At 44.4% G+C, this 27900-nt stretch overlaps 1 protein-coding gene across 1 annotated transcript in view; it reads right to left on the bottom strand.

The window, feature by feature from the left end:
• Myo16 (myosin XVI) overlaps window positions 1–27900 on the bottom strand; it is a 269234-nt gene that overhangs the window by 56190 nt on the left and 185144 nt on the right. The window contains exon 27 of the mRNA XM_042697004.1: window positions 12336–12438. Coding sequence (XP_042552938.1) covers window positions 12336–12438 — 103 coding nt within the window. The remainder of the gene's footprint in view (window positions 1–12335; window positions 12439–27900) is intronic.

Here is a 27900-nt window from a genome sequence, read left to right as displayed (position 1 = left end):
GGACTTGTCACTTGGTGTTGTCCAAGCCGGAGGTGTCACGAGGCTGCTCCTAGTCCCATGTCACACAGACAGGGTTACAAGGCTGTCCTGGGCATGCCTTCTCCTCAGGCTTCATCTATCTGAGGCTTGCTGTGCACCGATGCCCTGGCTGACGAAGAGCCGCCTCAGAATCCCCAACATAACGGACCTCTCACACCTACTCTACTCTGGACAAACTGTGATGGAAACTTCTCCCACGCAATGCTCACCGATGCACAGGCGGACCTCATGCCTCCTCGCCTAGCCCACGCCCTGACTCCAGGTTTGCTAAGCACCCGTCTCCCAGATCCTCCTGCAGATTAATTCAAACACAGTTTCCCCTACAAACACTCCACCTGTCACGAATGCTGTTTTCTTTCTGCACGAGCGGGGGACCTTATGAAACACAGCCACACATTCACCTCCTCTCATCTGGGCCACATTTAATGGCCCCTATTTATAACCCGAACCTAGATCTTTAAGACGCAACATTGATCAGACATAAGTCTTAGACACCTTCAATCTGCTTAACTATTTGATTAATCCAGACTATAAAAAATACATCCAATTGGACTCAATAAATAGAAGTGTTAATTTTTCATAGTTCTAAGGCCAGCCTCCTGTATGGAATTATTATAGATTACACCTTCCATCTAACTCATCCTCTAGTGATGTTGATGGCAAACTGGGGCTTGAGCTTAGGGTCTTGTACTTGCCAATCAGGTGCTTTTCCTCTGAGCCATGAGTCCAGCCCATTTGGGGTCAGCTGTTTTCAAGACAGGGTCTTGCTTTATGCGAGGCCCAGCTTGGACTGAGCCATTCTTATTTTACAATTCCCGCTGTATCTGGCATGCCAGCCACACAGCACACTGCCCAACTCCTTCCATTCCGATGGAGTCTCTTGGATCTTACTATCCTACCCGCCTGGAGGCCCTATCTTCTAGATCTCAGCCTCCCTTGTTTCCTTCTTGCTGGGATGACAAGTGCACAGTACTGTGCCTCCTTACCTGTTGACATGGGGTCACTCTCAGATTTTTGCCCATCCTGGCCTCTAACTGAGATCTTCTTGCTCTCTACCTTCTTAAATACAGAGATTACAGATGTATGCCACTATACCCCGCCTGAAGTAATCTTTATGTATCTGCAGAGGTCTACGCAACACCTATGTAGATAATCTTTACTCAGTTATAATAGTATTGGTGTTAATGTTGTATTGGCTGTTTTTCTGCATAAGTTCTGCTGTGAATGCCAGTGACTCTGATGCCAATGAATAACTCATTTAATTATCATTGATCAGAATTAATCCCCCTGATTCTAAACACCTTAACACTACACTTTTAGCTTAATGATAACATGCATGATCTCATTGGGTTGGTAGTGGCTCTCTCTTTTTGGTGCATTCACTTTCCAGCAAAGTGTCCTGCTATGTGGTAAGTGTCTTGGTGTCCTGTGAGTATCTTCCCCCATGTAAACTTGCTGCCAGCAGGTGTTCCAGAGAGCTGTCCTCGAGAAACAAACAATTCCATCTTTCTCCTGTGTGTTCTGCTGTCTGCAGTGCTATCTCCTCAGACTTGTTTTCTTCCTGCTGATCCAAGAATGTCACTGTGCTCCTTTAAACTGCTGTTCCTTCTATTTTTATCATGGAAAAAAAAACAGTTTCTGTGCCTCCTAGGTTATCTTATCCTGAGAGAAGCACATTACTATAACCCAATATGTTCTAATGTGCTAAGAACAGCAATCGATTAGCCATTCCTGGCTCTTTCCCTCTGTAGTATGCTGGGGCACTGTACAATTCTCCTGAGTTTCCTCATCCACCAACTTTCCATCTGTCTGTCCTGTACATATATTTACCTATCCACTCATACATTCATCTGTTCATGCCTTCACTTATTTGTTCATAAATCAAGCGTTTGCCAGGGCCTGCCTAGGCCAGCACCTCACTAGTCACAGTTACCACAGAGCAAGCAGAAAGTGCTATATAGTTTCAGCTCAATAAAGCAGCCATTCACTTTCATTCCTTCATTCCAGGCGGAATTCATGTTGGGTTCCCACTCTCTGCTTTAATCAACTAAGTTTCTAGGGATGACCATGGACTAGGATGTATGTGTACCTTTAACCACTGATATCACAGATCATAGCATTTTTATAGTTCTACTAAATGGAAATATTTTCCTATGTAGCCTGGCTCTGAATGTCTGAATGTACACTTAAACATCCTCGAAGGATACATTTATACTAAAATGCAAGTTCTCTATGTTATAAATAGACTATTCTTGAAGTTTAACTTCAACACGGAGAAGATAATTATAGCCACACATATCTAATAGATGCACTGTATCTTGTGGTATTGGAAGAAGGTGGTTTGGTTGAATTACATATAATTATAGGTTAGGAAAAATTAATTATTCTCACCTAGAACAGAATGGTCTGCACAGCAGGTAGTGATGAATCAAAACTACTATTTTGAGTTCACTGTGAATTAATCACTATGTGATCCTATATATTATTTCATTATGGAAATCATATCAATGCAGTTGTGAATGCTTCAAAAACTCCTGCTGTCTTTCTGGTTCACCTGCTTGTGTTTGGATATTTGCTTTTATTTCTAAAAAATATGATCCCTGTAACACCTCATCCTGAGAGTCTGATCCTAAATTTTTCACCCTTAAGAACATTTTTAGACTTTCAGCTCTCACGTTGCTCTCTGATTTTCCCGGTCCCCATGCTAAGGTAAGCTTATGTGTGTGTGGTGAGTCACGTTGACGGTTTAGAGCCATCTTCTGCGTTCAGCTCCTCAAGACCAAGCTTTCTACCTCGTAAAGCACCACACATGATTTCTGCAGCCAATTCACACTTGTTAAGAAGAGCTTGAGCCTAAGGTTCCTGACATTCATGAATGTTCTGGTTTTACCAGAGGCTCTGGTCTTCAAGTCTATGAAGTTTCATGAGCACACATTTCAGAGGACACAGAGTACTTTCTCCCTGACTCCTCTGTCCTGTCCTTCATCACTCTCTTTCTGGGTCACTACAGATATCCGTTTGTGGACTCATGTCTCATTTAGATAGAAGCACATTTAAAGTACAGATGAGCCCACACTGTTCCCTTCACGAAAGTCCAGCAGCTTGGATGAAACTTAGAAGAAGATGCTGTACTGGGATTTACACACAGTCCCCCTTATACACAAGGCTTGACATGGAAACTCAGCCTTCAATGTACAAGACTAGTTCTTCATGGGCAAACCTCCCCTGAGCATCTTATTAAAAGGCTCTTGGTATAAAACGTGTTCAAATATGCCTCTGAAATGACTCAGTGAACTTGGGGCTGGGAAAAGCAGATTGGCAGAAGGCAGCAAATCAGAAGTAGGCATTAGCATGAACACTATGAACACTATGGGTTTTTTGTTTATTTGTTTTTGTTTTTGTTTTGTCAGTTGTGGGGCTTGAACTCTGGGCCTGGACGCTGTCCCTCAGCAATTCATCTCAAGGCTAGCGCTCTACCACTTAAACCACAGCATCACTTCCGGTTTTGGTGGTTCATTGGAGATAAGAGTCTCATGGACTTTTCTGCTGGGGCTGGCTTTGAACTACTATCCTCAGATCTCAGCCTTCTGAGTAGCTAGGATTACAGTGTGAGCCACTGGCACCCAGCTGAACACTGTGTTTTGAGGAGTTGTTACAAGACACATTTGCCTGGTTGAAAGATCATAAACCATTGCAACAAGAAAGGTATTTTGCCACCCAGAGCTATATTCTTTAAAATCATCTCCTTGATTTTCTCCCGTGTATGGGAATTCATATGAAAGGAACTTCTCAGAAGTGCTATTTGCCTCAGCTGTCCTTCTGGACCAACAGCACTGTGTGAATACCCTGATTCTAGGTGTCCTGCCTCTGTCTCAAAACACCGCCAGCTCCTTGTCACCTCTAGATCTCTGCATGGAGCCCTTTCTCCAGCCAAGGCCTATCTAATCCAGGTCCCATAGCTTCCCTTCAAGCTGAGGTCCTGATCTACACCTATTGACTAGTTTATAATTGGTTCCTCCACCCTCCCCCCAAATTATAAGCTACTACACTTGCTACAGATCCCTTTAAGAACAGGAAGCAGCCTAGGAAGCATACAGAATCCACCCTCCAGCCTGAAGGAGGGGAGTCTGGATTGATTTCTGAGACAGTAAGGTTGAATTAGGAACAGGCATTGTCCATTTTTTATTTAGCACTTATTGAGTATCTTTTATTATTCTGAGCCAGTGATTTACCTAAAGAAAATGAAATTTTACCTAATGAGAGGAAAAAATATACTTTTAATGGAAAAAATATTTCAGTTGCCACAAAAACCTCAATTGTGGCTAGTTTCATTTCCAACATGCAATCAACAAATCCCGCTCGAGTGTCTATTGTATGCCAAATCCTGCAGAGACTGTGACTCTGAAACCCACGCATGCACACAGGTCACACATAGAGATACATGTGCCGTGTGTGTGAACACATAGAAACCTCTATATATGTACACACATGCACACATCTAAATTCACACACACACACATGGAAATGGATAACACACAAGCACTCTCTCTGTCTTCAGGAAATTCAAAGTGAAAAGAGAGAGACAATATAAGCATTTAAGATGTGTACTATTGTTTTTGATAAACAGAATGGATAGACACCAAACGTTTGGCATTTGGTAATGTAGCTCTGGGTAGTTTGCATTTTTTTTTTCAAATTTCTTGTCAAGAATACATACTATTTTTAACAAAAATATGTTGATACATATGTGTATGGTATGTGTGCATGTGTGTAAACAGTCACTGTAAGGGAAAGAAGGAAGTAGAAATATATGTATGCATACTCATTCCAGTTAGAAGCGATATCATTTAAAAAGATACTCTTAAATACTTAAAGTTTATTCTTATTATTTTTAATCAACATTGACCATTCCAAAGAAAGGAGCCCTCATGAGAAAGACTCACTTTATAGGCTATTTTCTCACTTGTAGTTACAATTGATTTATGAAGTGCTCCCAGAGAGTAGAATAAAGGTTATAAACCATTAATTTATTGTACTAATAGAGCCAAGGGCCCTAATACAATTGTCTCTCATGAAAAGTAAGGTGGTGGTTAAAACTTGATCAGTTCTTTGCTTTAACTTTTATTATCTTTTCTCCACTGTACCACTTTAGATTAATGAAATCATAAATCTTTCATCTAACTGATTTTATTTAATGTTATGGTACAATGTTAATCTTGCAGTTCTTAGCAGTGGGAGAGCGAGTCCTTCGGAGATCATATATTTCATAGAGACACAAAATGAAAGACCTGGGCCCTTCTAGAACAGTGATAGTTAGAAGACAGCAATAAGAAAAACAACTTCCTAAGCTTCCTAACTATGCCCTATTTTCTCCTCTTTTCTCTAAATTAAAACTAACTTATACCTGTGGATAAACCCTAAGGTGGAGGGAGAATCCTCCTTACTAAAGTTTGAGTCAGTCTTTTCTGAATGCCTTTTGTTCTTCCTTTGAGTCAGGCATCTTTCCTTCCTCTCCCTCCATCCCTCTGTCTTTCCCTCTTTCCTTTTCTCTCTTTCTACCCACTTTCTCTTTCTGTCTCTTCCTCTCTACGTCTCTCCTTCTCTCTCACCCACAGACAGACAGACATATACACCATAATGGAAGTTTATTTCCTTTCTTCCTTCTTGTCTGGATGATATCCAGTAAGTCCCCAAAGATGATCCATCTGATACTTCGGATCTGTACTACTAAACAGCTACCTGACCACTTCCAAGAGATGCCCCAGCTGCCTGCCACCAAGGACAGCACAGGGCACCCCTTTGCCCACCATAGCTCCTTCACCTCGAAGAGCAGAGAGAGACCTGCTTGAAGCACCGCTTCTCAGTGCTGCTCTGAAAGTGCTCTGGACTTCCCAGTGGGGCACAGGCCCCCACTCCCGCTCTCAGGTGCCTGCTGCGTGGTACGCCTGGCACGGCGGAGCCCGCACCCACCCCCACACAGTTTTTTCTCCATCCGTCATCTCTCCAGATGGCTGGAAAGTGAATATAGCATTCAAATAACCACACAGAAGACATCACTCTATAAGCAGTTGATGCATATGAAATGTGTGAAAATTAGATTATTTTCCTACTTAGAATTAGTTTCAGAGGTTTTCATTTGACATAAATGATATGGCATGTAAAACAAGCTGGCTCTGAGGGGCTCGCTGTCTGCCCTGCCCTTCTCGCGGGCTGAGGAGAGTCTTGGCGGAAAGCATCTGAGCAAAGGCACCAAGCTCCTAAAACAGCACTGAATTGAAAGATAATGCATGCATTTAAATAAATACCTGAATAATCTTGATGCTGGTACAAAGAGCTGAAGGCTTAAAGGCTCTGGGGGTCACTCATTTTCAGACTGTGACTTCATGTCACCTATGTGGATATTTTTTCCTCTACTAATGGAGCAATCACAAATTCTTTGCTTCCTAAAGACAACTGTGTGTGGTGAGACAGATAACACTAGAAGTTAGATGCATATATTCTGTTTTGATTTTTGGCTTTTTGGCGGTTGTGGGGGTTGAACTCGGGGCACTGTCCCTAAGCTCTTTTTGCTTAGGGCTAGCTAGAGCCTACAGTACCACTTCCGGTTTACTGGTAGCTAAGTGGTTAACTGGAGATGAGAGTCTCAGAGACGGGTTTTGAACCGTGATCCTCAGATCTCAGTAGCTAGGATTACAGGCATGAGCCACCGGGGCCTGCCTTCTATTCAGATTGTTCCCAGGGACTTCTATTCTCCTTAGCTGAGAATTTAAAGTCTGCCTTTCAAATAAGAATGTAGCTCTGGTTAAAATATGACAACCCATCATAAACATGAAGAAAGAAATGACCAACAAGGAGGACACCATGCCCTGTTTGCTCCTCTTTTCTCTAAAATAAAACTACCTTGTGTGCATGCAATAATGTTAACATATGGGAAAAAACACACTTGAGATTACCAAGACTCATGGCCACCAGTTCAAATCCTGGAGAGTGTTGGGACCCTCCGGCAAAGCCAGTGCTAGTGGCGTCGCAGTCACTCTGGAAACTATGTATTGGGCAGCAGGAATGCTTTGTGACAAAACTGTGGACTACACTTTATCCACGAATGCCTTCAACGTACGCTGTGCAAATCCAGACTGAAAGCATATTCTTCTTTCATTTACAAATCTCAAAATCATTTTTCATCTCAGAAATAATGTATTTTATAAACATAGACCTGAGCTAACACTCTATATAACTTACTTCAGATCCATTCCTTTGAAATGACCAGGATAGGCTCAATCAGGGTAAATAAGGCGTGGTGAGAAGCAGCCAGGAATTCAGAAACACTGCATTTAGAAACAGAGGCACTATCTGCTTTAATCCTCACACTCCTTCATCAGCTGCAGTATTAGTACAAGGGGAAAAAAAGAGCAAGAACAGCTTCATCTGACTATGCCCGCTGGTCCAAAGTGATTAATGCGCTCTAAAAACCCAGTGAGGGCATAATAAAAAAAAGGTGTGTATCCCAGAAAAGCAAACACGCAGGAAAATGACTCCTCCCCACCCTTACACAAAGTCCTTCTTTCAAGGATAAACATCTGTTTGGTGGCAGGAATGCCCAAACGTAATGGTCAACACTATTTTTACAATTAAAAAAAAACATTAAAAAAAAAAAAGTTTAAAGAGCAGGTCAGTCTTAGAAACCCAAAGCCCAAGTAAGGAAAAGGTAATGCCAAGAGTAATTTAAGAGGAAAGGTAAGCACTTATCTTAGAACAGCTTTAAGTCTGAACCTCCTCTATCCTATAGATAGGCCTGATGTCAAAGAGCTCAGTGTCTCTCCCTTTGTGAGCGCCGGCCCTCCATCTGTTGGTGTGCCTCTCTGCCTTTGTGCTTGCCTGCTTGCTTACCGAATAAGGTTCTGCCAAGTTTTCTTACCATTATGGCTTGTGCAGACATTCTGATTCTGCAATCAAAGTCCATGACACTAAATAAAGAGGCCTAAGTAGAGGGAAACTTTACAAAGCCCTGCTCGAGACATTGCCAGCGAGGTTTGTGTTGTGAATTACCTCCCATGCAATGTTTCACAGGGTTGGAGGTCTCCTGTTTTGGAGTCACTCTTTGGTCTAGTGTGTCTACAGGAAAGAGGATGGGCTAGACGCCATCTGGCTGTGCTGCTGTGTGAAGGGAGAGGGGAGGTGTCCGGGGGGACAGGTTGGAGAGCCAGCAAGGATGAGGGCGAGGGGCAGCAGGAGTTGGTGTTGGTTGGCACTGTGTGTGAAGTCAAGACACCTTGAAGATGGAGCTGGTCTGTCAATAGTGGAATGGAATGGCTTCTGACTGCCTCTGCTGGGCATCACCATGACCTGAGTCTCCTGGGGGAATGGTCTCCACTCCTGTGTGCTCTCCACACCCTGCCCTTGCTTTCAGCTGGCCTTAAACCCAAGGGGATGTGGTCCTCCTCCTTCACCATTTCCTCCTCGGCTCCCTCTCCCTCACCTCCTCTCCTCTTCCTTCTGGAGTGCAGCGGCAGCTGGGGTATAAATGTGCTCTGCTACTTCAGAGCAGGGCTGAGTTGGGGTGCCGAGGATCCTGAACTAAGTCAACTCGCAATCAGATGCTGTCACTTGAAGTCCTTCATCTACCCCTTCATCTACCGAGTGCCTCAGCATCAACTAAAACAAACTAACCCCCAAAGCCCATTGGATACAGGAACAGGGTGTTGAGAACACTAAGAGAATACATCAACATCTCTGATCAAAGCCATGCCATGCCACCACATCACCCCTTTCATCCAGACAAAATGGCTGCAGACCGCTGATGGAGCAGATACAGTAAGGTAAGCGCAACCTAGAGAACACAGCAGAGGGGTCATATGCCAGCTCAGCACAGCGGCCTTCCCACCACAGCTACCTTATCAACTGGCTTCATCAGAACGCTGGGCCCAGAGGCCAGGTCCCTCAGAGATTCCATTTCCTCTCACTCAAAACCGCAGCCTTGATTTCACGGCAGCTACTTTCCTCCATCTGCAGGTGGCACACAGAAAGGCTCATGCCAAACACAGCAAGCAAACACCCCAAGGAGTTGTAATATTTGTACAACAAGAATGATTATTACTTATCAACTATGGAAAATTCCTCCTGCACTGCCTTCACACTCATGACTGTATAAAAGGTCAAGTCATAGGCAAACACACTAGTACTGGGCAGAGAAGGTCTTACGCTCGTTTGACACAGAAGGAAACACAGACATTTGTGAGTTGCTACGATGTGTGAAGTAAGGACTGGAGACTGGCAGCTGCAGTCTGATCATTTAAGCCTGTCCTTTCACTGGCTCTGATCAACATGAAGTTTCCGCAGAGCCTCCAGGTCCCATTCAAAGGACAAGGGAAGTGTCCCATTTTCAGTTAGGAGAATTGAATTTCCAGCTAACATCGTACACAGGGTTATACATTCAGTGAGGAACGACTCCAGCCCTTCCTGTCTTGTAGCTTCGCTTCTGAAAAATATGGGAAGGAATAACCACTAATTTTACACTCATTTGGTACCAAAAGATAGGCACTGATGGTTTAATAAAGTGACAAACAGTAATGCATGGGCAATGTGACAAGAATGCCACAGGACCCAAGACCTTCGTTATCACCTGCCTTGACTCCAGTCAAACAGCTCCGTATTTAAATGTCTGAACAGATTCATATCCTGGAAAAGAGTTAACAGCAGCCCTTTTTGAAATGATCAGCACGTTGCAAATGACAGCTTTGCTTTGGAAATAGAGGACTCTGACTTCTGAAGTTGGGAAAATGTGATTTCTAACAAAAATGATTTTGCTGTCCAATATACAAGTGCACTATGAATAAGCTTTATCTCTGGAGTCAATTGTTTGTCCTTTGCATGAAGTATATGAAGGAGCTTAAGAGAAGCAGTCTTTCTTAATCAGCAGGTAGATAATGCAGTGCTCAGCTAGTGAATCTATTAATCAATCTATTTATCTATCCTCTTTCTCTTCTACTCTCAGCCCTTTCCTCCATTGCAGGCTCTGTCTGACTTTCTCATCTGGTAATTTCAATTTCCTTGTGATGAGTTTAAAAAAGTGAGGAGAAATGGGTTTGTCCATTAATTTTTTTCTAATGTTCCTTTGCAAAGTCCCAGGATATGTTTTGATGTAGGAGTTGCTGCTTTGGGAATACCAGCTCAGACACAGATCTAGATGGAGTACTGGCTGCCGGTGGGTACTAATTTGCCCCCAGTCCTCACCCACATTAAACAGCTTCTGGTACAGAGTGTTGGGTGTCTCCTGATTGCATTGTTCTCCCTGCCAGTCATTTCTTAGTGGAAGAAATACTATTCTCTTGCCTTCTCAGTGTGTGTGTGTGTGTGTGTGTGTGTGTGTGTGTGTGTGTGTGTGTGTGTGTGTGTGTGTGTAGACAGGATCTGGATATATATGAATCTATCTATCTGCATTCATCCATAGATATATGTATGTTTTTATTTGTGAGGGTTTTTCAAAGGAAAAATAGGCAACCTGAAAGTCTTGACATTATGTTATTTATGAACCACTACTCTACAATTATTTTAAAATTCCAGCCATGATTCAGTTGAAACGACTCCAGTTACCTACAAGCCTGACAAATCATGCTCTCTGTGAATCCCACGTCTGTATTACGGGTTCCAGCGTGGTGAGCTGACATCACTCGCCGTTAGTAATTCCTCCTTCCTCCTTCCTTTTTTATCCCATCTCATGGCAGCCATGACAACTAGAGTGAGTAAGCTTCCTCCTTCAGGGTGTGATTTAAAGTTCAGCTGCCATTATTAGTTTAAAGATGAAAGGAATGGTGGGGGGAAGAGAACAAAGAAATCCACTGGGTGGCACAGACCATTACCGGATGACTCATCCGTGCCAACCTCCCAGGCTCTTTGTCATCGACTGAGGAGTTAGGTGTGACAACCTGGTGTGCTCTGCCCATCACACACAGGCTGCGCCACTTCCAGACACAGTCTGCAACTCTGAACCATCTGCTCACACCATTTCTGAAGCAAAGCCCTCATTTTCAGTCTCATTAATTATCATTCATTTTTACTGGCGGATGTCCTACTCATCGTTTGAAAAGGGATTCATAGCTGCTTTCCAGTATCCGGTGATATTTCACCTAAGATCTTAGTTACTGCGTTCTCTGTTACCCAAGGGTCTTGGGGTTCTCCTGTCTCAAAACTCCAACTAGCACCGATGTCACAGAGGTCATAATGTGTTCACCGAATATCCCTTCCCCTCCCAGATCTCTTCTCCCTCAAAGAAGTCAAGGATTCTCTATTCTGGTACTGTTGAAAGGTATTTAACAAAATCCAGAACCCTCTTCTTCTGTCTCTCACGGTTGTGTTCTATGCTTTTTATTTCCTGTCTGTGTTCCTGGGCTCTGTTTCATGCAGAACTGGCCATAAGGAAATGCTCCCAAGCTTGAGGCTTTCCAGCACCAAATTGTCCCCAAAGATAGTGACAGTAGCACATGTGGCAATTGGAGTGCAGGACAAAGAGAAGCAGGAGGAAAGGGTTTCCACAGGACTCAGATGAGCCCAACAAGTGCAGTTCTAGGGGCACTTATTAGACCAGCTCTGAGTGAGGACACCTAGCTATTGTCCCTCACTCTCTGACCACTCTGTCTTCTGCTATCATTACAGCTGCATCTGAAGGGCTCCATGGAGGCTCATGTGTTGAAGGTTTTGGTCCCTGACCTGTGGCACTATTGGTTGGGAGTGGAATCTTTAAAAGATGAAGCCTTGGGGGAAGAAGTTAGCCCCAGTGGGAGCATGTCCCTAAAAGAGATACCTGGGCCACAGAGTCCCTTTCTCTCTCTGTTCTCTTGACCACACCCCCTCGGTGTGACACTCTGACTAGTCTAGGTCCAGAATCATGGCACCAACAGACTGTGAATTGCAGCTGTATACCAAGATTTTTTTCCCCTTCCTGTGCGGTGTTTATCTCAGTTGTTTGGCCACAGTGATGGAAAGTTGACTCACAAAGCCAGGTTCAATCACTTTCAAAAGTTTAAGTGACCACGAATGAGCTTGGAGACCCAGGCAAACTGACCTGAGCCTCACCTACCAAGGGCCTTGAAACAAAGAATCTACTGGATTACCTCAAATTCTAGCTGCCTGATGGGAAACCCCATGGATCAGAAAGCCTGATTGCCGTGTCTTCTGGGAGCGCTTGGCCAAAGATACCAAAGAGCTTTGTTTTTGCCAGGAAGATGGCGCTTGTTCCACCACGACTCAGCTCATGCTTTCGAAGCCCTAAGCTGGCATTTCCCAGCATGCACGTCACCAACCTGCCAGCCTTGTAATTTACAGTGATGGAGAATGAGCCGACATCTCTCCTCAGTGCACAGATCCTTCTTCTCGCCCAGGATCACAGCAGCCAGTGGCTCGAATCTGTCAAAAGCATCAGGAACAAGGGAAAATGAATGCACTTGCCAAGCCGGTGATTATGGTCCATGGGACTGTCTCGGTCACATCATTTCTCAAAATTCTCCTACTTGCTTCCCAGGAGTCACCATTGATGGTACCCTTACCAGCCTGATGACAAACGGCCCTAATCTTTTCAGGACATTATTTTTTCAGGGGCTCAGCTATACCTTTCAACTTATATGTAGCACAGTCATGGAGTGGCATAATCATTTTTTAAATTTTCAAGAGAATAAACATCTATTCATTGTCATTGAAACATTTGATTTGCTCTTTTAAAATATGACTTTGAAGACATTCAAAGTTAGTAGTTAGGGTCCACTATAAAAAGAACATGAAAACACCCACAAGTCTTATCTAAATGAGAAGAACAATAGTTTCTTCCCCATACATTAAATATACAGCATTTCAAACGTTATCTGAGGGCATTTTTACTCTAGAAAGAATCTCTGAGTACCTGATTCCCACTCCCTAACTGAAATTCACATCATTATATTAGATCCTTATAGCTATTTTAAAAGTGGCTTTCAAGATTACATCACTCATTAAAACATTTTTGTAAAATTCCCTTTGTATTCACAGCATTTCACCTGACATACACCCAAGATTGTACTGGAGGAGAGAAACAGGAGGAGGAGAGGAAGAGGAGGGGGAGGGAAGAAGAGGAGGAGGAATAGAAAAAGGAGAGAAGTAGGAGGAAGACAGAAGAAACAAGCAAAGCCTAGGCAGCTGAATCTTACTGTATCCTGTGTGCTTATGATTCTTGTGTTGGGGGCTCTAGAAACCCCGATGCTCAAACTTATTTGACATGCTTTCCATTAGGGTTTACTCAGTATGTTCATTGCTTCACCTAAAGTCTGTGGGAGAAAACTCCTCAGGTCAGTGCTCAATGAAAGTCCTGGACAGCTATGCCAGGCTCATCATTCCCTTTTACTTGTATGGGGTCTGGGATGGACAGGCCAGCCTGTGGCCTAGGGCGGCAGTAACCAATTGTCTGGTATATTACTGCTCTGGACTGGATGCTTTTGTTTTTCTAAAATTCACAATGCCTTACAAAAACAGGAAAGTTATACTAAAAAGTTTCGAGGTTCCCGTGCGACATCAGAAAGGGAGTCCTTTTGGGGAGTTGTTTCATTATGAGTGTAGAGCCCTTGGAAGGAGTGGCAGCCATCAGAGTTCTCCCTTCCCATGTGCGGGCATAGCTGAAGACTCTACAACCCCAAATTCAGGCTAACAAAGGATGCCAAATCCACTGGTGCCTCTATCTTAAAGACTTACAGCCTCCAGCACTGTAAGAAACACATCTCAGATCATGTGTCACGGCGGTTTGAGATTAATATTAAGAACTTTCAAGTGGAAGACATTTCCTCTTTCCATCTTATCCCAAGTATTGCCATTGAAAACAGAGGACGTGAACTTGCTAGATTAAGAATCTCTTTAACATTTCTAGCCATGAACCGGCCAAACTGAATCCGTCACATGAGTGACAACTCTTCCTTCTCATGTTTGTGTTTTGGCTGGTGTAGCAAACCTGAGGTTCGGGAGGATCTCAAGGCAGACAACCTAGGAAGGACTGAGGCTGAGCAGTAAGACACCGAATTCACTTCCATGACTTTGAAGATGACTGGGCTGCCTAGTAATTTTTGGCTTCAATAGGTACAGGAAGGTGATGTCTGATACACCAGAAACTGAAGTTAGCATCTATAGCTTCGAGACTGTCATCACCCTGGCCACTGTGGACGGGTAAGCATCCTTGATTTACTGACCTTTAGGTGACTCGCTTTCTCCCCCACCCCCCATCATGAAATATACCCTCATTCATGCCCTCGGGAGAATCAGGGCGCTCTGCCACTTAACCAGAGTTGCACAATGAAATGAAATCACTGCAATTATCTTTTTATTCTCCGTGATAATTGTCTCATGTGGGAACTTTGTTCATTATAACCAAGAATTTAATTGATATCATTCAAGTATCTGAAGATAGTATTAGCAAGTCAGAATGAAAAAAAAAGAAAAAGAAAAACCATCTCGTGCTTGGAGCTTTTCTCCCATTTTATATTGTTCTTTTAAGGCTGAAATGGTATCATGCTGACATTTCAACTGAAAAGGGAAACACAGCATACTGTTCTGCTGTGATTTAAAATGCGGTGTCATTTGGAATGCGAAGGTCATCTGGAATGGCAGGACACAGCCATGTCCCATCCCGGTGCTAAGACCTGCCTTCCTTCCAGGGCCTTGTGAGTACTACCCACACCTGAGCCAAGGTTGAGAAAGACGGGCCTGGGCTCTCATCTCCCCCCCCCCCCCCCGCCGTCCTAGGCCAAGTCACCTCCACATACTCCTCTACACAGACTTCACTCACCTACCTGGGATGGACCAGCTGGCCTCAAAGCATAGCACAGCTGCTTCTCCACCTGTCTGCTCCTCTCTTTTCACCATGCTGGGGTTGAGGTGCAACTGAGACCTCATTCTGGGTCTAGAATGGGGTCCCAAATGGTAGCACCTTTGTTCAGGCTCAACCAATCAACTCACCCTTACAGACTGAGCTCACGTAGATGCGAGGGACCCTTTGAAGAGAAGAGAATATGCCTGGAAGGCAAGCAAAGGCCTCGCATTCTGCTGTGAAGAGACTCAGAAAGAAGGGAGGAAGGAAGGAGGAATCAGATATGGTGATGATAAAAAGATACAGAGAACTGGGCAGTGGTGGCTCATGCCTGTAATCCTAGCTGCTCAGGAGGCTGAAATCTGAGGAATATCATTTGAAGTCAGCCTGGGAAGGAAAGTCTGTGATACTTTTTATCTGCAATTAGCCACCAGAGGGCCAGAAGTGGAGCTGTGCAGAAGTGGAGCTGTGGCTCATGGGGTAGAGCTACAGCTTCGAGCAAAAGTGCTCAGGAACAGTGCCCAGGCCCTGAATTCAAATTCCAGGATTGGCACACACACACACACACCCATGCCCCACAGTGCAGAGAAAGAATAAGGAAGGGAGCGTTTACTGTGAGCAGCTCCGTGATGCGGGGAAGGAAGCCATGGCTTTTGGGGGGAACAGGCCAGGCTCTGGGAGCTGCGGGCCCAACAGTCCTGAGCTTCTTGTGACTTCAGAAATGGAAGTGAGAAGCAAGGTACAGTAGACCAGTTCAGAAAGGAAGGTACAAGGAGTAACATGGGCGGGGCGGGGGGGCTGGGGCTGCAGATCACTGGGCGCTGACTCTGCTGAATCCTGGGACCTGTTGTGAGTGGAGTGGCCATGTTGCCTGGCTTTAAAGCATCCCTGAGCTAGGGAAGGTGAACGTGGGCTGGCCCAGTGTGTGGCAGAGCCAGGACGCCAGCCAGAGGGACAGGTAGTTGAGATGGCAGCCAGACAGGGTGAGAATCAGCGAGACTCCGCCCGTGTGTCAGTCTTCACCCATAGATTGGGGCTTCGTGAAGGAAGAGGAGGAGGTCAAGAGACTGCCACGTGGCTTTGCTTCCTGGTGTGAGCACACAGGAAGGCCTGGTATTTCCACCTTGATGCTGAAGGGAAATAATGCAACTGAGAACCAAAAGGAGCATCCAGCTGGGGTCCGGGAGGACCACACCAGATCCCTCTTCTCCCGGGTTGCCTGCTCCCGAGCTGTTTCTGGTTTCTGCCCTGACATGATTTCTGCACCCTCCACGGAGCACCAACGGGACACTCCTGGCCATTCGGCAAAGTGAATGTATTCTGTTCAGGTGCAGTGTTCCAGGGGTTCAAACTTGGAGACACATGGAGGGCTTTCAGGTGGCACTGCTGCTTCAGCCCACCCTCGATTTCTTTCCTCCCCTCACTCCACACCCTGAAGTGTTGACATGGAAGTGTGGGCCTCCCTGACATTCCTGGAAACGTCTGGAACACTGGTGATGTGCAGGGCGGGCTTTGTGCATGTGGAGGACTCGTGTGTGAAACTCCCCTCAGGAAACTCAACACAGGGGCTGTGGTGACCACATCACAGACTGTGTTTGTTTTGAGTCTGTGCTTCAAGAAAAATGAAGCAGGTAGGCATTGGTAGCTCACGCCTGTAATCCCAGCTGCCCAGGAGACTAAGACCTGAGGATTGTGGTTTGAAGCCAGTCCAGCAAGGAACACCCAGGGGAGTCTTATCTCCACCTGACCACCAGAAAGCTGGAAGTGGAGTTGTGGCTCAATCGGTAGAGCACTAGCCTTGAGCAGAAAAAAAATGCTCAGGGACAGTGTCCAGGCCCTGAGTTCAAGTCCTAGTATGCAGCACCCAACCCTTTCCCTGCCATCACACACGAAAGGATGAAACCAAACAATAATTGAGAGTGGTCTGTCTTCAGAATTCAGTGTTCCTTCTTCTCATTTAAGGAAGTACTGGACATCCATTTCATGGCCCACAGATTATAAACAAGGTTTACATGGCGACCCTCAAGTTCAAGGTAACACGATCACTGTCACTTGACAACTTCAAACCAGGAAGTAATAAAAAGCATTTTCCTGGGGGGGGAGGGGAATACAAGCCATGTAAACCAATTTTTTTTTTTAACCCAGATGGTTCCTCAAAATGTATTTCTGTTTGCAGAATATTGAGTTCATGTCTACTTTCATAGAGAATCCCGGGAAAGTGGTGCTTTCTCAATCCTGAAACCTCTTAAAAATGGAATCTCTCAAGAAGTAATTAGTGAACATCTGTAATGAGCAAGATGTTCTGCCACAAAATCGTGCAAGGCGTGCGAGGTGAGGTTGTAGTGACTGTGCCTCTTCCCAAATTCAAAACACAGCTTGGACCAAAATTACGTCTCAGAAAAAGTGTGGATTTTCTTACTGCGGGACCATAGAGAATGTCCCTTATTCTGGTCATTTTGTAACTGCTTCATTGTAAACGATGGCATCATGTTTAGAGAACAAATTCCCTTCTCCCTGGGTGAGGGAATCAGTGGACACGGTGCCAGGAATTGCCTGTTGAACAAATGGCAGAGAGAGACGATGGCTAGGGGAAGGAGGGAAAGAGAATGAATTGGTGAAAGACATTTCTTGAGGGTGGAAAGACAAGGAAAATCTTTACCCTTCTAAAAGGAAAGTCTTAAAAGTTTACCTTCTACCAATGCTTGCTGTTTTGCTATTTCCACTTAGGAGATACTTTTTCCTAGAATGGTTCCTTTAATATTTCCTAAGGAGAGGTATGAAGGGGCATGCTGCGGTGTCTGTACCAACCATGGACGCATCCGTGCGGTGTCTGGCCATGGTGAGCAGGGGGTGTCCTGTCTTGCTCAATTGGTGGACTTACCTACGTAAGTCTGTTAATGTTGCTGCTTGGGTGCATGTCTGTTCTCACAGTGCACACCATGGGAGTGGAAGGGTGATTTTCTAGCTGGTTTCCAGCATCCAGAGGGCTGAGTGTGGCTGCCTAGCAACGGGATGCCGAACACCATGACAACCGTGAGAATGAAGTGGGCTTGGGAGAGAGAGGAAGGCTCTCTCCACTGGGAGAATGGGGATCGCAGCAGAAGGTGGTATGAGACAGGATCTGCATAACATTTTTCTTCTTTAAGGATGTAAAAGAGAAGGAGATGTTTCCAAACACGATCTTGCTCTCACAAGTCTGAGTATTCCATCCTAGGCCCTCGGCCTCTTATTTCTGGAACCTGTGGTGACGACATTTCATGATGTCGTGATGGCTTCACAGCCCAGCTGTCTGCCACCAGGGTCTGCCCACAGGAAGCCCCTCTCAAGCTCAAGAGATCGACGGGACCTTTGTGGCTGGCCCCAGGAGCCGCCTCAGCGTGGGCCCAGCCTCCCGGGGTGTGTGGGTCCAGAAGCCAGCCTTGCCTTTAGTTTCATATGGTGCAGGAGCCACAGGAGACCGACCGTCCTCACCTCTGCGGTTGGCTGAGGGCTACAGGCTAAGAACCACTTCCCTCCTCTTTCCACACCAGAGGAAAAGGCCGTGTCCCCCTACAGTGGCATGGAGGAGGCCATTGGCCCTGCTGAGAATGTCCTTGCCATGTCCGTTCTGGCTGAAGAGCCCCGAGGAGGGGAGTGCTAGTTAAATCTACATGACGTGTGTGTGCAAATGGACTGGGGTTAGGGAGGTGTTTCCTCGAGGTTACTTGGTTTGGGCGAAGATGCTGCAGAGGAGGTAGCTGTGGAGGAGAGGGGCAGTGAGGGACTGGCCCCCTTACCCCAATGTCACTTGTGCTCACAGCCTGTGCTATGGGGCTCCACACAGGATTCCTCGGAGCCAAAAGAGAAAGGCAGGAAGGGAGAGGAGGAAAGGGGCAGAGGCAAACAGGAAGTGGTTCCTCACCCCAGGCATGAAGATAGGTAGTCTGCATCATCACCCTGCAGAGGCTCATGGCCTGAGAAAGTGATATTCAGAAAGGTGACTGGAGATGGCCAGGCTGGCCAGGGCGGGGCCAGCATCACACCCAGCTGTCGGCATCGCCCCTGCTGAGTCAGCATGAGGGTGTGGCTTCCAGCAGAACTCGCCACCCCCCCACACCTCTGTACTAGAAAGGATCAAGGTGACTGGCAGAGAGAAAAAAACCAGAAACCATATCTAAGGACTAATAAGACACAGAGAGAAGGAGTCTGTCTCACACCAGGCCCTAGAATTCTACCTTTGCTCTTCCTTCAAAGTCAGAGTCTTCTAACTCATGTGTTCGTGGCCTGTTCACCCTCTCCTCCCCTGAGCGGCTGGTGCCAGTTACTAACCCTTAAATGCCATCCTGGCCACCTTTGTTAGACACTTGTCTATCCTGACTCTAAGGCACAGCCTCTGACGTGTGCCTCCGCCTGATCTGTGCCACACAGCTGACTACATCACACCCAGGGAGAGAAAGGGGAACCACTGAGTCTGGCCGGACCAGTCCACGGGACACAACAGAGTCTGTATTGCCACGTGAAAGCCACCCTTGCGACTCAGTGCTCTCCTTCTACGGCTGCTGCCGTCTCCTCTACCCTGTCCATGCTGATGTGTGACTGCTGCAGTAAAGGTGCAGGGAAGGTGACCAGAGTGGCAGGACCAGCTGGAGTCTGCTCACATCCACGCCCTCTCCAGCCACCACCTCCAGACAGCTCACTCCACATCCCAGGCCTGGCTCCCGCAAACCACTGGAGCTACCGCCTTCACCCCACGGCGTGTGTGCAGATACCTCCAGTCACTAAGCCGGGGGCCCTCAGCCCTCCAAACACGGAGCTGGATCATAACACAGAAGGAGCAACCATACCTCAGTCGCCAGGATCCCGCCAAAGCGGTGCCCAGACAATACAGGAATCCACAGCCTGCCTGAGTATCTACAAGACAGTGCTCTCAAATGCTCTCGCTCAAAACCAGTCCTCAACATTTCATCCCCACCATGCCTGACCAGAACATTCTATTTATTCAATAAAGGGGAAAAAGGGAACCTAGATTTGAGTTGTCTCGGCAGGAGATATCCACTCTGTTCTGATTCCAAAGCCACCCCGCGGCACAGACGATCGGTTTGTCCGTTCAAGCCAGGTTTTGTTGTTTCTGACACAGTTCTGGGGTATTTTTCCACCATCCGTGCGCACCCACCCAGCACACACAGGACTCCAGGCCCTCCACCACCTGCAACATTTCTGGAATAACATTCCCTGTGAAGTGGCCGATGCCGCTGCGTTCTCAGCCAGCCTCTGCTCTCGAGAGGACACTGACTGAGCACATCCAGTTCCCAGCATTCAAATGGATGGGCTGTATTCCTTCATCCTCCGTGCATTTCATAATTCACTGGCTGAGCCATAGCTTGCATTGATCAGGTACAAGAACAGCCTGTTTGGTTAAACTGAAAAGAACAGATGTTCATTTGTTGTTTAAGGCTAAATAAGAGACCTCTTGAAGCTATGTAGTTGAGATAAAATTATCCCATCTCTAAAGCAATTTTGCTCCTTAATCAAATATTCACCAGGGCCACGCTGACCTCCTGTTTCCATGCAGGAACAGAAAGTTAAAGCAGGTACATTTGCTTGTTAGAGATATTTGTTATAGTGGTGTTTTCTCTTCCACTAAGGAGAAAAGGCTGCTCTTAGAAAAAATGACTACTAGCTGGGTGCCGGTGGCTCACGCCTGTAATCCTAGCTACTTGGGAGGTTGAGATCTGGGAATCGCAGTTCAAAGCCAGCCCAGGCAGGAAAGTCCTTGAGACTTATCTCCAATAAACTACCAGAAAACCAGAAGTAGTGCTGTGGCTCAAGTGGTAGAGCGCTCACCTTGAGCTGAAAAGCTGAGGGACAGCACCTAGGCCCAGAGTTCAAGCCCCACAACAAACAAGGAAAAAAACCCAAAACAAAAATGACTACTAAGTTTTGTGGAGATTGGTGGCTATTGCAATAAGGATATAGTTTACTTACTTCACATATTAAACAGAAGTATTTATCGCCACAAGAAGCTCCATTCCCAATCTCACCATTGTTACAACTAGTTAGCATATTATGAAGGAGTCAGGAATGGGGAGTCTAGCTGGGGGAAAACACCTTTCAGGAAGAATGAGACTTAAAGATGGATGACAGAGGTTTGTTCAAGATATAGGGCTTAGCATCTAAATATAACTGTGTGTTAATTTGGGGCAATGGTAATTTTAATGGGTGTGTAACAAATTCTTTTAAGGACAAAATACTAATACTAAGCTATTAGATGTTAATGGCAGTGAATTTTAGTGTCAGTTGACTGACATGTCACATTGTTTAAGAAATGCAATATACTGGAGCTGGGAAGGTGGCTCAGTGGTAGAGTGCTTGCCTAGTATGCATGAGGCCCTGGGTTCTATTCCTCAGCACCACATAGGCAGAAAAAGCCAGAAGTGGTGCTGTGGCTCAAGTGGTAGAGCACTAGCTTTGAGCTGAAGAGCTGAGGGACAGCACCCAGGCCCAGAGAGTTCAGGCCCCACAATCAGCAAAAAAAAAAGAAAGAAAGAAGGAAAGAAAGGAAGAAAGAAAGAAAGAAAGGAAGGAAGGAAGGAAGGAGGGAAGGAAGGAAGGAAGGAAGGAAGGAAGTAAGGAAGGAAGGAAGGAAAAGAAATGCAATATACTTGCATATCTTGAGACCATAGAATTGCAATAATTTATTTAATATAAAGAATAGAATTTCTATTCTTCTTCCATGAGATCCTTTGCATATGCATATGATACATTGGACCAATGTGACAAAGATATTTGAGAAAAAGTGGGAGACATTTAATCACATTGGAAATTAGAATCCAGTGCTCAGGGAAAATAAGTTGCACCTCTATCAGAATAAACCTAGGTTACTTACTTTCACTTTTTGTAAATACTGGGTACATAGGTTCAAATGATAAAAAAGATCTATGGTGTTTGTGGTATCTTAGAAATTTAACTATGTCATTATTTGCTGACAAGCATTACTTAATGCTGCAAAGAAATGCTTGATTCTTAAAAAAGCCTGGTTAAAACTAGCATTGGCTAGTAACTTAAAGAAATTAATATGTGAAATGTTGTCTTTGAATGTTTATTAGCATAACATACGTCTTTGCTGTGATGCCTTCCTGATGGCCTGGGTTCCCTGTCTTGCTATATTACTACTTTTAAAAATTATCAATTAAGATTAGCATATACACAGTCCTGTTAGACTGTGTGCTAGACACAATGATGAACCAGAGATCCTTGCATCTAGGTGTCTTCTCAACCCAATGACGGACTCCTAAGTCTAGGAAGCCCTCTGGAAGTTCACTAATTCTATGGAGGCTTGATTGGTGATTGATTCTGAGTAAGCTTTTTTTTTTTGTTTTTAACTCTTTTGTGCAAGACGTAAGATGTAGCAGACTGATAACAATACACACAAAGCCATGTCCAAAACAACGCTAATCGGGTCTGACCTGGGCAGTACAAACACATTTTATCATCAGAAAATAAAAATCTTTAAAATCAAATGTTCATATGAACTGACTTAAACATAGTATTAGTGTCCTTCTTATCCAGAGGGCTAAATAAAGCCTCTAGTTTGTATTCTCATTCTGTTTCTAGGCCAGTGATGGTTCTCAGGTGCTGAAAATCAGACATGGGTACAGCATGCTGCAGTACTGAAAACCCAGCACAGAGGAGTAGCTGTTTCCTACAGCCACGTTTCTCCCAAACACTCTCCCATGCTGTGGAGCCTTTCCCCCTTTGTGCGCATGACTTTATCCAAGCATCCCAGGTCAAGGCTGCTGAAAACCTTTTATAACTCAGACGTAGTAACTCCAGCTTTGGTTTCCCATCACACTGCTTTGCTTCCCATGCCATGATGCTTCTATAGTCAAGAAGACCCCTGACTTCTCTCCTGGGGACCACCTACCCCAGTTATTCCTTCTTTCCACCTCATAAGTTCTGTCTCTGATGGATGTGCCTTCCTCATTCCTTTATGAGTGGTATGTGTTCTTCAACCTTTGCTTCCAGGCTGTCCTGAGACAGCTCCCCTCAGCAATGTCAAACGCATCCAAAGTTAAAGTTACCATGTATAAACTCATGACTTAGTGTCTGGCCTGGAAAGCACACATGGCCACTCCCAGAACTTCCCATGGAGAGGCTGAACTGATCACCAGACTGAGCAGGCTGGATCTCCCAAGAATACCTCAAGAGCAGCAAGTCCTGTGGCCCTGCCTTGCCACATACCCAAGACTGGACCCACTCCAAGCAACTGCCTTGCACCCAACTCCTCAGGGGGAAACATGGCGGGCTGTTCAGACTGGCTCAACATGTCTCAATTACTTACACCCCTAAATGCTTTTCTTCACCTCAATTATGTGTGTTCCACTAAACCGTAGTCTTCCTTGAACAGGGATTATTGTAGGGAAAAGCCTGCCCAAAATATCTGCCTCGGAGATCTAGTGAACTCTTCACACTGTTTGGGGTAACCCCCCTTTAGGGATGTGCCCCACAGAACCCAGCCTAGAAGCCCTTCCTAGAGCAGCCCTTGCCTGTCCTTCGCTTTGTGACGGTACCTCCTGAGAAGCTGCTTATCCTTTTCACACATCACTAGACTCCACCTTCCCGCTCCTTGCCCTGCTTCTGCAAATGTGTGCTCACAGACCCTTCCTGGATCTGTGTGACTCCAAGTAGTTTTCAAGACTCAACTCAATGCCACCCTGGTGCTGGAAATCAACATGGCCTGGTATGAACAACCTTTTCCTGCACCCCATTGCAGTCCTCAGCGCATCCCCATCGTCACTGTTTATTTTTCCTGGTTTTGGAGAGAGGGGCGATTTTATTAGTTCTGTACTTTTCTTCCGAAAGGGTCTCATAGCATCTAGAATATTAAGCATATTCACTTTTAAGTACTGACTTAATGAGGAAGGAAAGAAGGAAGGAAGGAAGGAAAGAAGGAAGGAAGGAAAGAAGGAAGGAAGGAAGGAAGGAAGGGAACTAGACCTCTTCGATGCTCAAAACTGAACATATATGCAAAGGAAATGAAATCAGCGTGCTCAAGAGACATCTACAGTGCCATGTTTATTACAGTACTATTCACAATAGACAAGATATAGATTGAAGCTAAGTACGTCTGGAAGACACCATATTAAAAAAGATAAACCAGGCACCAAAAGACAAATTTGGTCTCATCTCATTTATAGGCGAGACTTTAAAAAGAGCCAAATGCCTAGCAATAGAGAGGAGAATGCTGGGTACCACTGGTGTAGTGCAGGAGTCAAAATGGTCAAAGAATAGGAACTTTCACTTATTAGGAATAAAAGTAACAGATTTATTATATGTCATTTGCCATATGTGAATACAGTAAGTAATATGTTGCATGATTGAAAATTGCTAATAGTAAGTGTTAGAATAATGCATATGTAGAAAAGCCCAGTTTAGGGGCTGGGAAGTTGGCTCAGCGGTAGAGTGCTTGCCTTGCATGCATGAGGCACTGGGTTCAATTCCTCAGCTCTACATAAGCAGAAAAAAGCAGAAATGGCACTGTGGCTCAAGTGGTAGGGTGCTAGCCTTGAGCTGAAGAGCTGAGGGACAGCGCCCAGGCCCAGAGTTCAGGCCCCACGACCGACAAAACAAAACAAAACAAAACAAAAAAAGAAAAAAAAAGAGAAAAGCCCAGTTTAGTTATTCTGTAATGTATGTGTTTGTCAGAGCAGCACTGCGTACTAAAAAATTTAATTGTTTAAATATTATTTTATATATTAATATAAGTAGCATGATGCATATTCCTATAATCTTTAATATTTAAGATGATTTTAATAAAAATTAGGGCTGTTGTCTTGCTGGCGACTGTCCTTTAAGCAAAAGAATTAAATCTAATGGTTGAACCAAACCATATTGCATTGTGTTAACCATCGGTGTAAAAGCACAGCAACCTTATAGACACCTGTTTCTTAGTTGTTTTTTATTATTTCTAATTTAAACCTTGGGTGTTAGAAACTTTCCTCTAACTGGCTCCTGGCCGTCATCTCTGAGGTAGAAATCAGCAACATTTCTCATGCCAACTTTGCCACCGTGGAGGGGCTGTGGTTACAGCTGCCACAAGCCTGATGCCCAAGAAGTAGAGTTGAGGCCCTGGGTTCAATGGTTAACTCCACCTTTCCAGCAGCTGCTGCTCCTGGCACAGATGAGGCCTACTTCTGCTTTCTTCCTCTTGGTCATCTGAACTATTTAAACACTGGTTAACTCATTTTATTCAGTTGAGTATTCTGCAGCTTCAGATGATGTAAGAGGAGCCTGTGGTCCATTACTTAAGTTATCCTTCAGCCATCTATAAATAGAACTGCTGTGTGGATCAAGAGCCAGCGAAAAAGTGAAAAAACAAGTCAGACTCCAGTGTCTCATGCCTGTAATCCTAGCTACTTAGGAGGCTGAGATCTGAGGGTCACAGTTCAAAGCCAGTTCAGGCAGGAAAGTCCATGAGACTTTTATCTCCAATGAATGCCTCAGGAAAAGCCAGAAGTGGCATTGTGGCTTAAGAAGTAGAGTGCTAGCCGTGAGCACAGAGAGGCTCAGGGACAGAGGGTAGGCCCTGAGTTCAAACCCCAGGACCAGCAAAAATAAATAAATAAATAAAAATAAATGACATAAACAGACCAACTTTAAATATACCTTCACACGTAACGAAGGGTAACTGTGTTCTAACACAGATACACCGTAAATGACCATAACCCTCATATTATTAAACTAGCAAAAGACACAAGCTAGAATTTCACAATGGTTTGCATCCCATTCTTCAAGGCCTGTCTTAATGTTCTCTGTTTGTTTGTTTGAAGTGATCGAATATTGCTAGAGTGAAATTTTATGTAATTTCCCTGATTACTGCAGTTGAATGTCAATAGTGGATTAAAAGGTCAGGAGTATTTATTTGAGTTTGTTTGACCTGAAAAGAGTTGTAGTAATGTTTGCTGAGAAGATTTCTGAGAGAATGTCTGAGAAATGTAACTGACAGGTACTGATGAGAAGTCATACCCTATTATTCGAATTACTTATTCTGAAATATATTTAAAATTATTTTTTGAATACTAACAGAGTCTCTGTAGGATCATCAATAAGAGAATGGACATTTTCTCCTAACTTGTAAGTTCTATCATGGGCAAAACAGGTGGCAACTTATCTTGAGCCAAGACACTTATTTAGGGGAGGAAAATGGGTGGCAGAATGTTCAGAATTCTGTTCAGAGCCCTGCATTTAAAGATGTGCTTTGATCATTTGGTAATAGAATTCCCCAACCCAGATTTTCCCATGAATAAACTAAAAGTCACCAGCTTCCTGGATGATTTCTAGTATGCTTAATTTTAACTTAATTAAAATCCATGCACATTCAAACAAATATAGTACTCGCCTCCACTTCCTATCCAAAATTCATGTCTAGCATCATCATTTTATAAAATACCAGCTGCTCTATGTTAATTTTTATACCAAGATATAAATCTGTTTAGGAAAAGTTGGTATACATAATCTGAATAATCAAAGCAGAGAAGTGCTCCCTTATCTCCATTAGCAAAAAAAATACCTTAAAATGAAAATATGCAAAAAATACCTTCACGGTAGGAAGTTTACTATTATGAGAACAGATTCTAAGAGCTCACAGGAACAAGTTCCTTCTAGTGGGAAACAAATGTCACCCAAAGGGATCAAAGGTGGCTGGCTTCACAGCTCTATGTGAACTGGCAAGTATGAAGCTGTGGGTCTTAGGACAGTGCACATCCATGGCTCTAGATGGGCAAGAGTAATTGAGTCAAGTCCTCAGGTGGCCCCAGATACTTTCCTGGGACAGTGTTTTAGCCTTAGCATAAGACACTGAAGCAGGAGACAAGGGATTTTCCTGGGCAGGAACCAGCAGAGTAGAGCTCACACCTCATGCCCAAGCAGAATACTGTTTGTCACGCAAGTGAATGAACCACATAAGTTCCAGAAAAGACTCATCCAAATGGATTCAAGGCACCAGCCTCAGGGCAGGAGGGCTGCTGCTCCCACCAGCTCCAGTATAAAACTCTGGAATGCAATTTTCTCCCCTAAAAGAACAAAATACTGAACCCCCCCCCCCCCATGGAAACCTGGCTGGTTCCACCAGATACAGCTGAAAAGAAAACCCCGAATAACAACCTGCTTGAGTCCCAACCGAAGCGTAGAAAATCTGTGGAAACTGAGCATGTACCGTCCGAGGAAATAAAATTCATGTCTGACAGCCAATCAGAAATGAATATGCATGTGAAGAAACAAAAATATACCACCTACCAAGAAAAATTCATTAACGTCAACTGGAAATGAACCAAGTAATGGAATCAGCTGACTGATATATACTAGTCAAGAAGGAGAAACTGTGTTAAAGATGGGAGGAAACATTCACAAGCCCCCATTAGAACTTGCAAAAATGAAAGCTATAAAAACTCAAAATAGCACAGTTATCACTATTTTTTAATTTAATTTTATTGTAAAGATGATGTACAAGGGGTTACAGCTACATGAGTAAGGTAATAAATTATCTTGACTGTAAAGAAGTAACAGTTAATAGCACTAAAGACAGCAACAGAGACTAGAAAAAGAGAAAGACCAGAAACAATTAACTGGGCATTGGCGGCATAATTCAATGCCTGGTGAACGTGAAATAGTAAATACTGAGGGAGAGAAGATAAGAAGAAGGAAAAACTGTTTGATAAAAATATGTATAAGAATGTTCCAAATTTGACAAAAACCCATAAACTCCAAGAAGTTTGCAGAAGCCAAGCGTAAGAAACATGAAGGGAACTTTACCAAACTGTACCACATCCAAATCGCTCAAAAATAGTAAGAAACAGAAAATATTAAAAGCACACAGAAACAAATGGCACATCGTGTACAGAGGAACAAAAGAGTGACAGCCAACTTCTACTTGGAAAAAGTGCAAGTCAGAGACGTCGCACCTTAAAAATACTGGAAGAAAAAATCTGTCAACCTTAAATGCCTTACCAGCATTTCGTGAAACTATCTGTCAAACTTGAAGGTGAGGATGAACAGCCCCAAGTTTGACT

This window comes from Dipodomys spectabilis, unplaced genomic scaffold, assembly GCF_019054845.1.
Source record: "Dipodomys spectabilis isolate Male_0828 unplaced genomic scaffold, ASM1905484v1 ptg000215l, whole genome shotgun sequence".
Taxonomy (NCBI): Eukaryota; Metazoa; Chordata; class Mammalia; order Rodentia; family Heteromyidae; genus Dipodomys; species Dipodomys spectabilis.
This window is presented reverse-complemented; position numbering and strand designations above follow the sequence as displayed.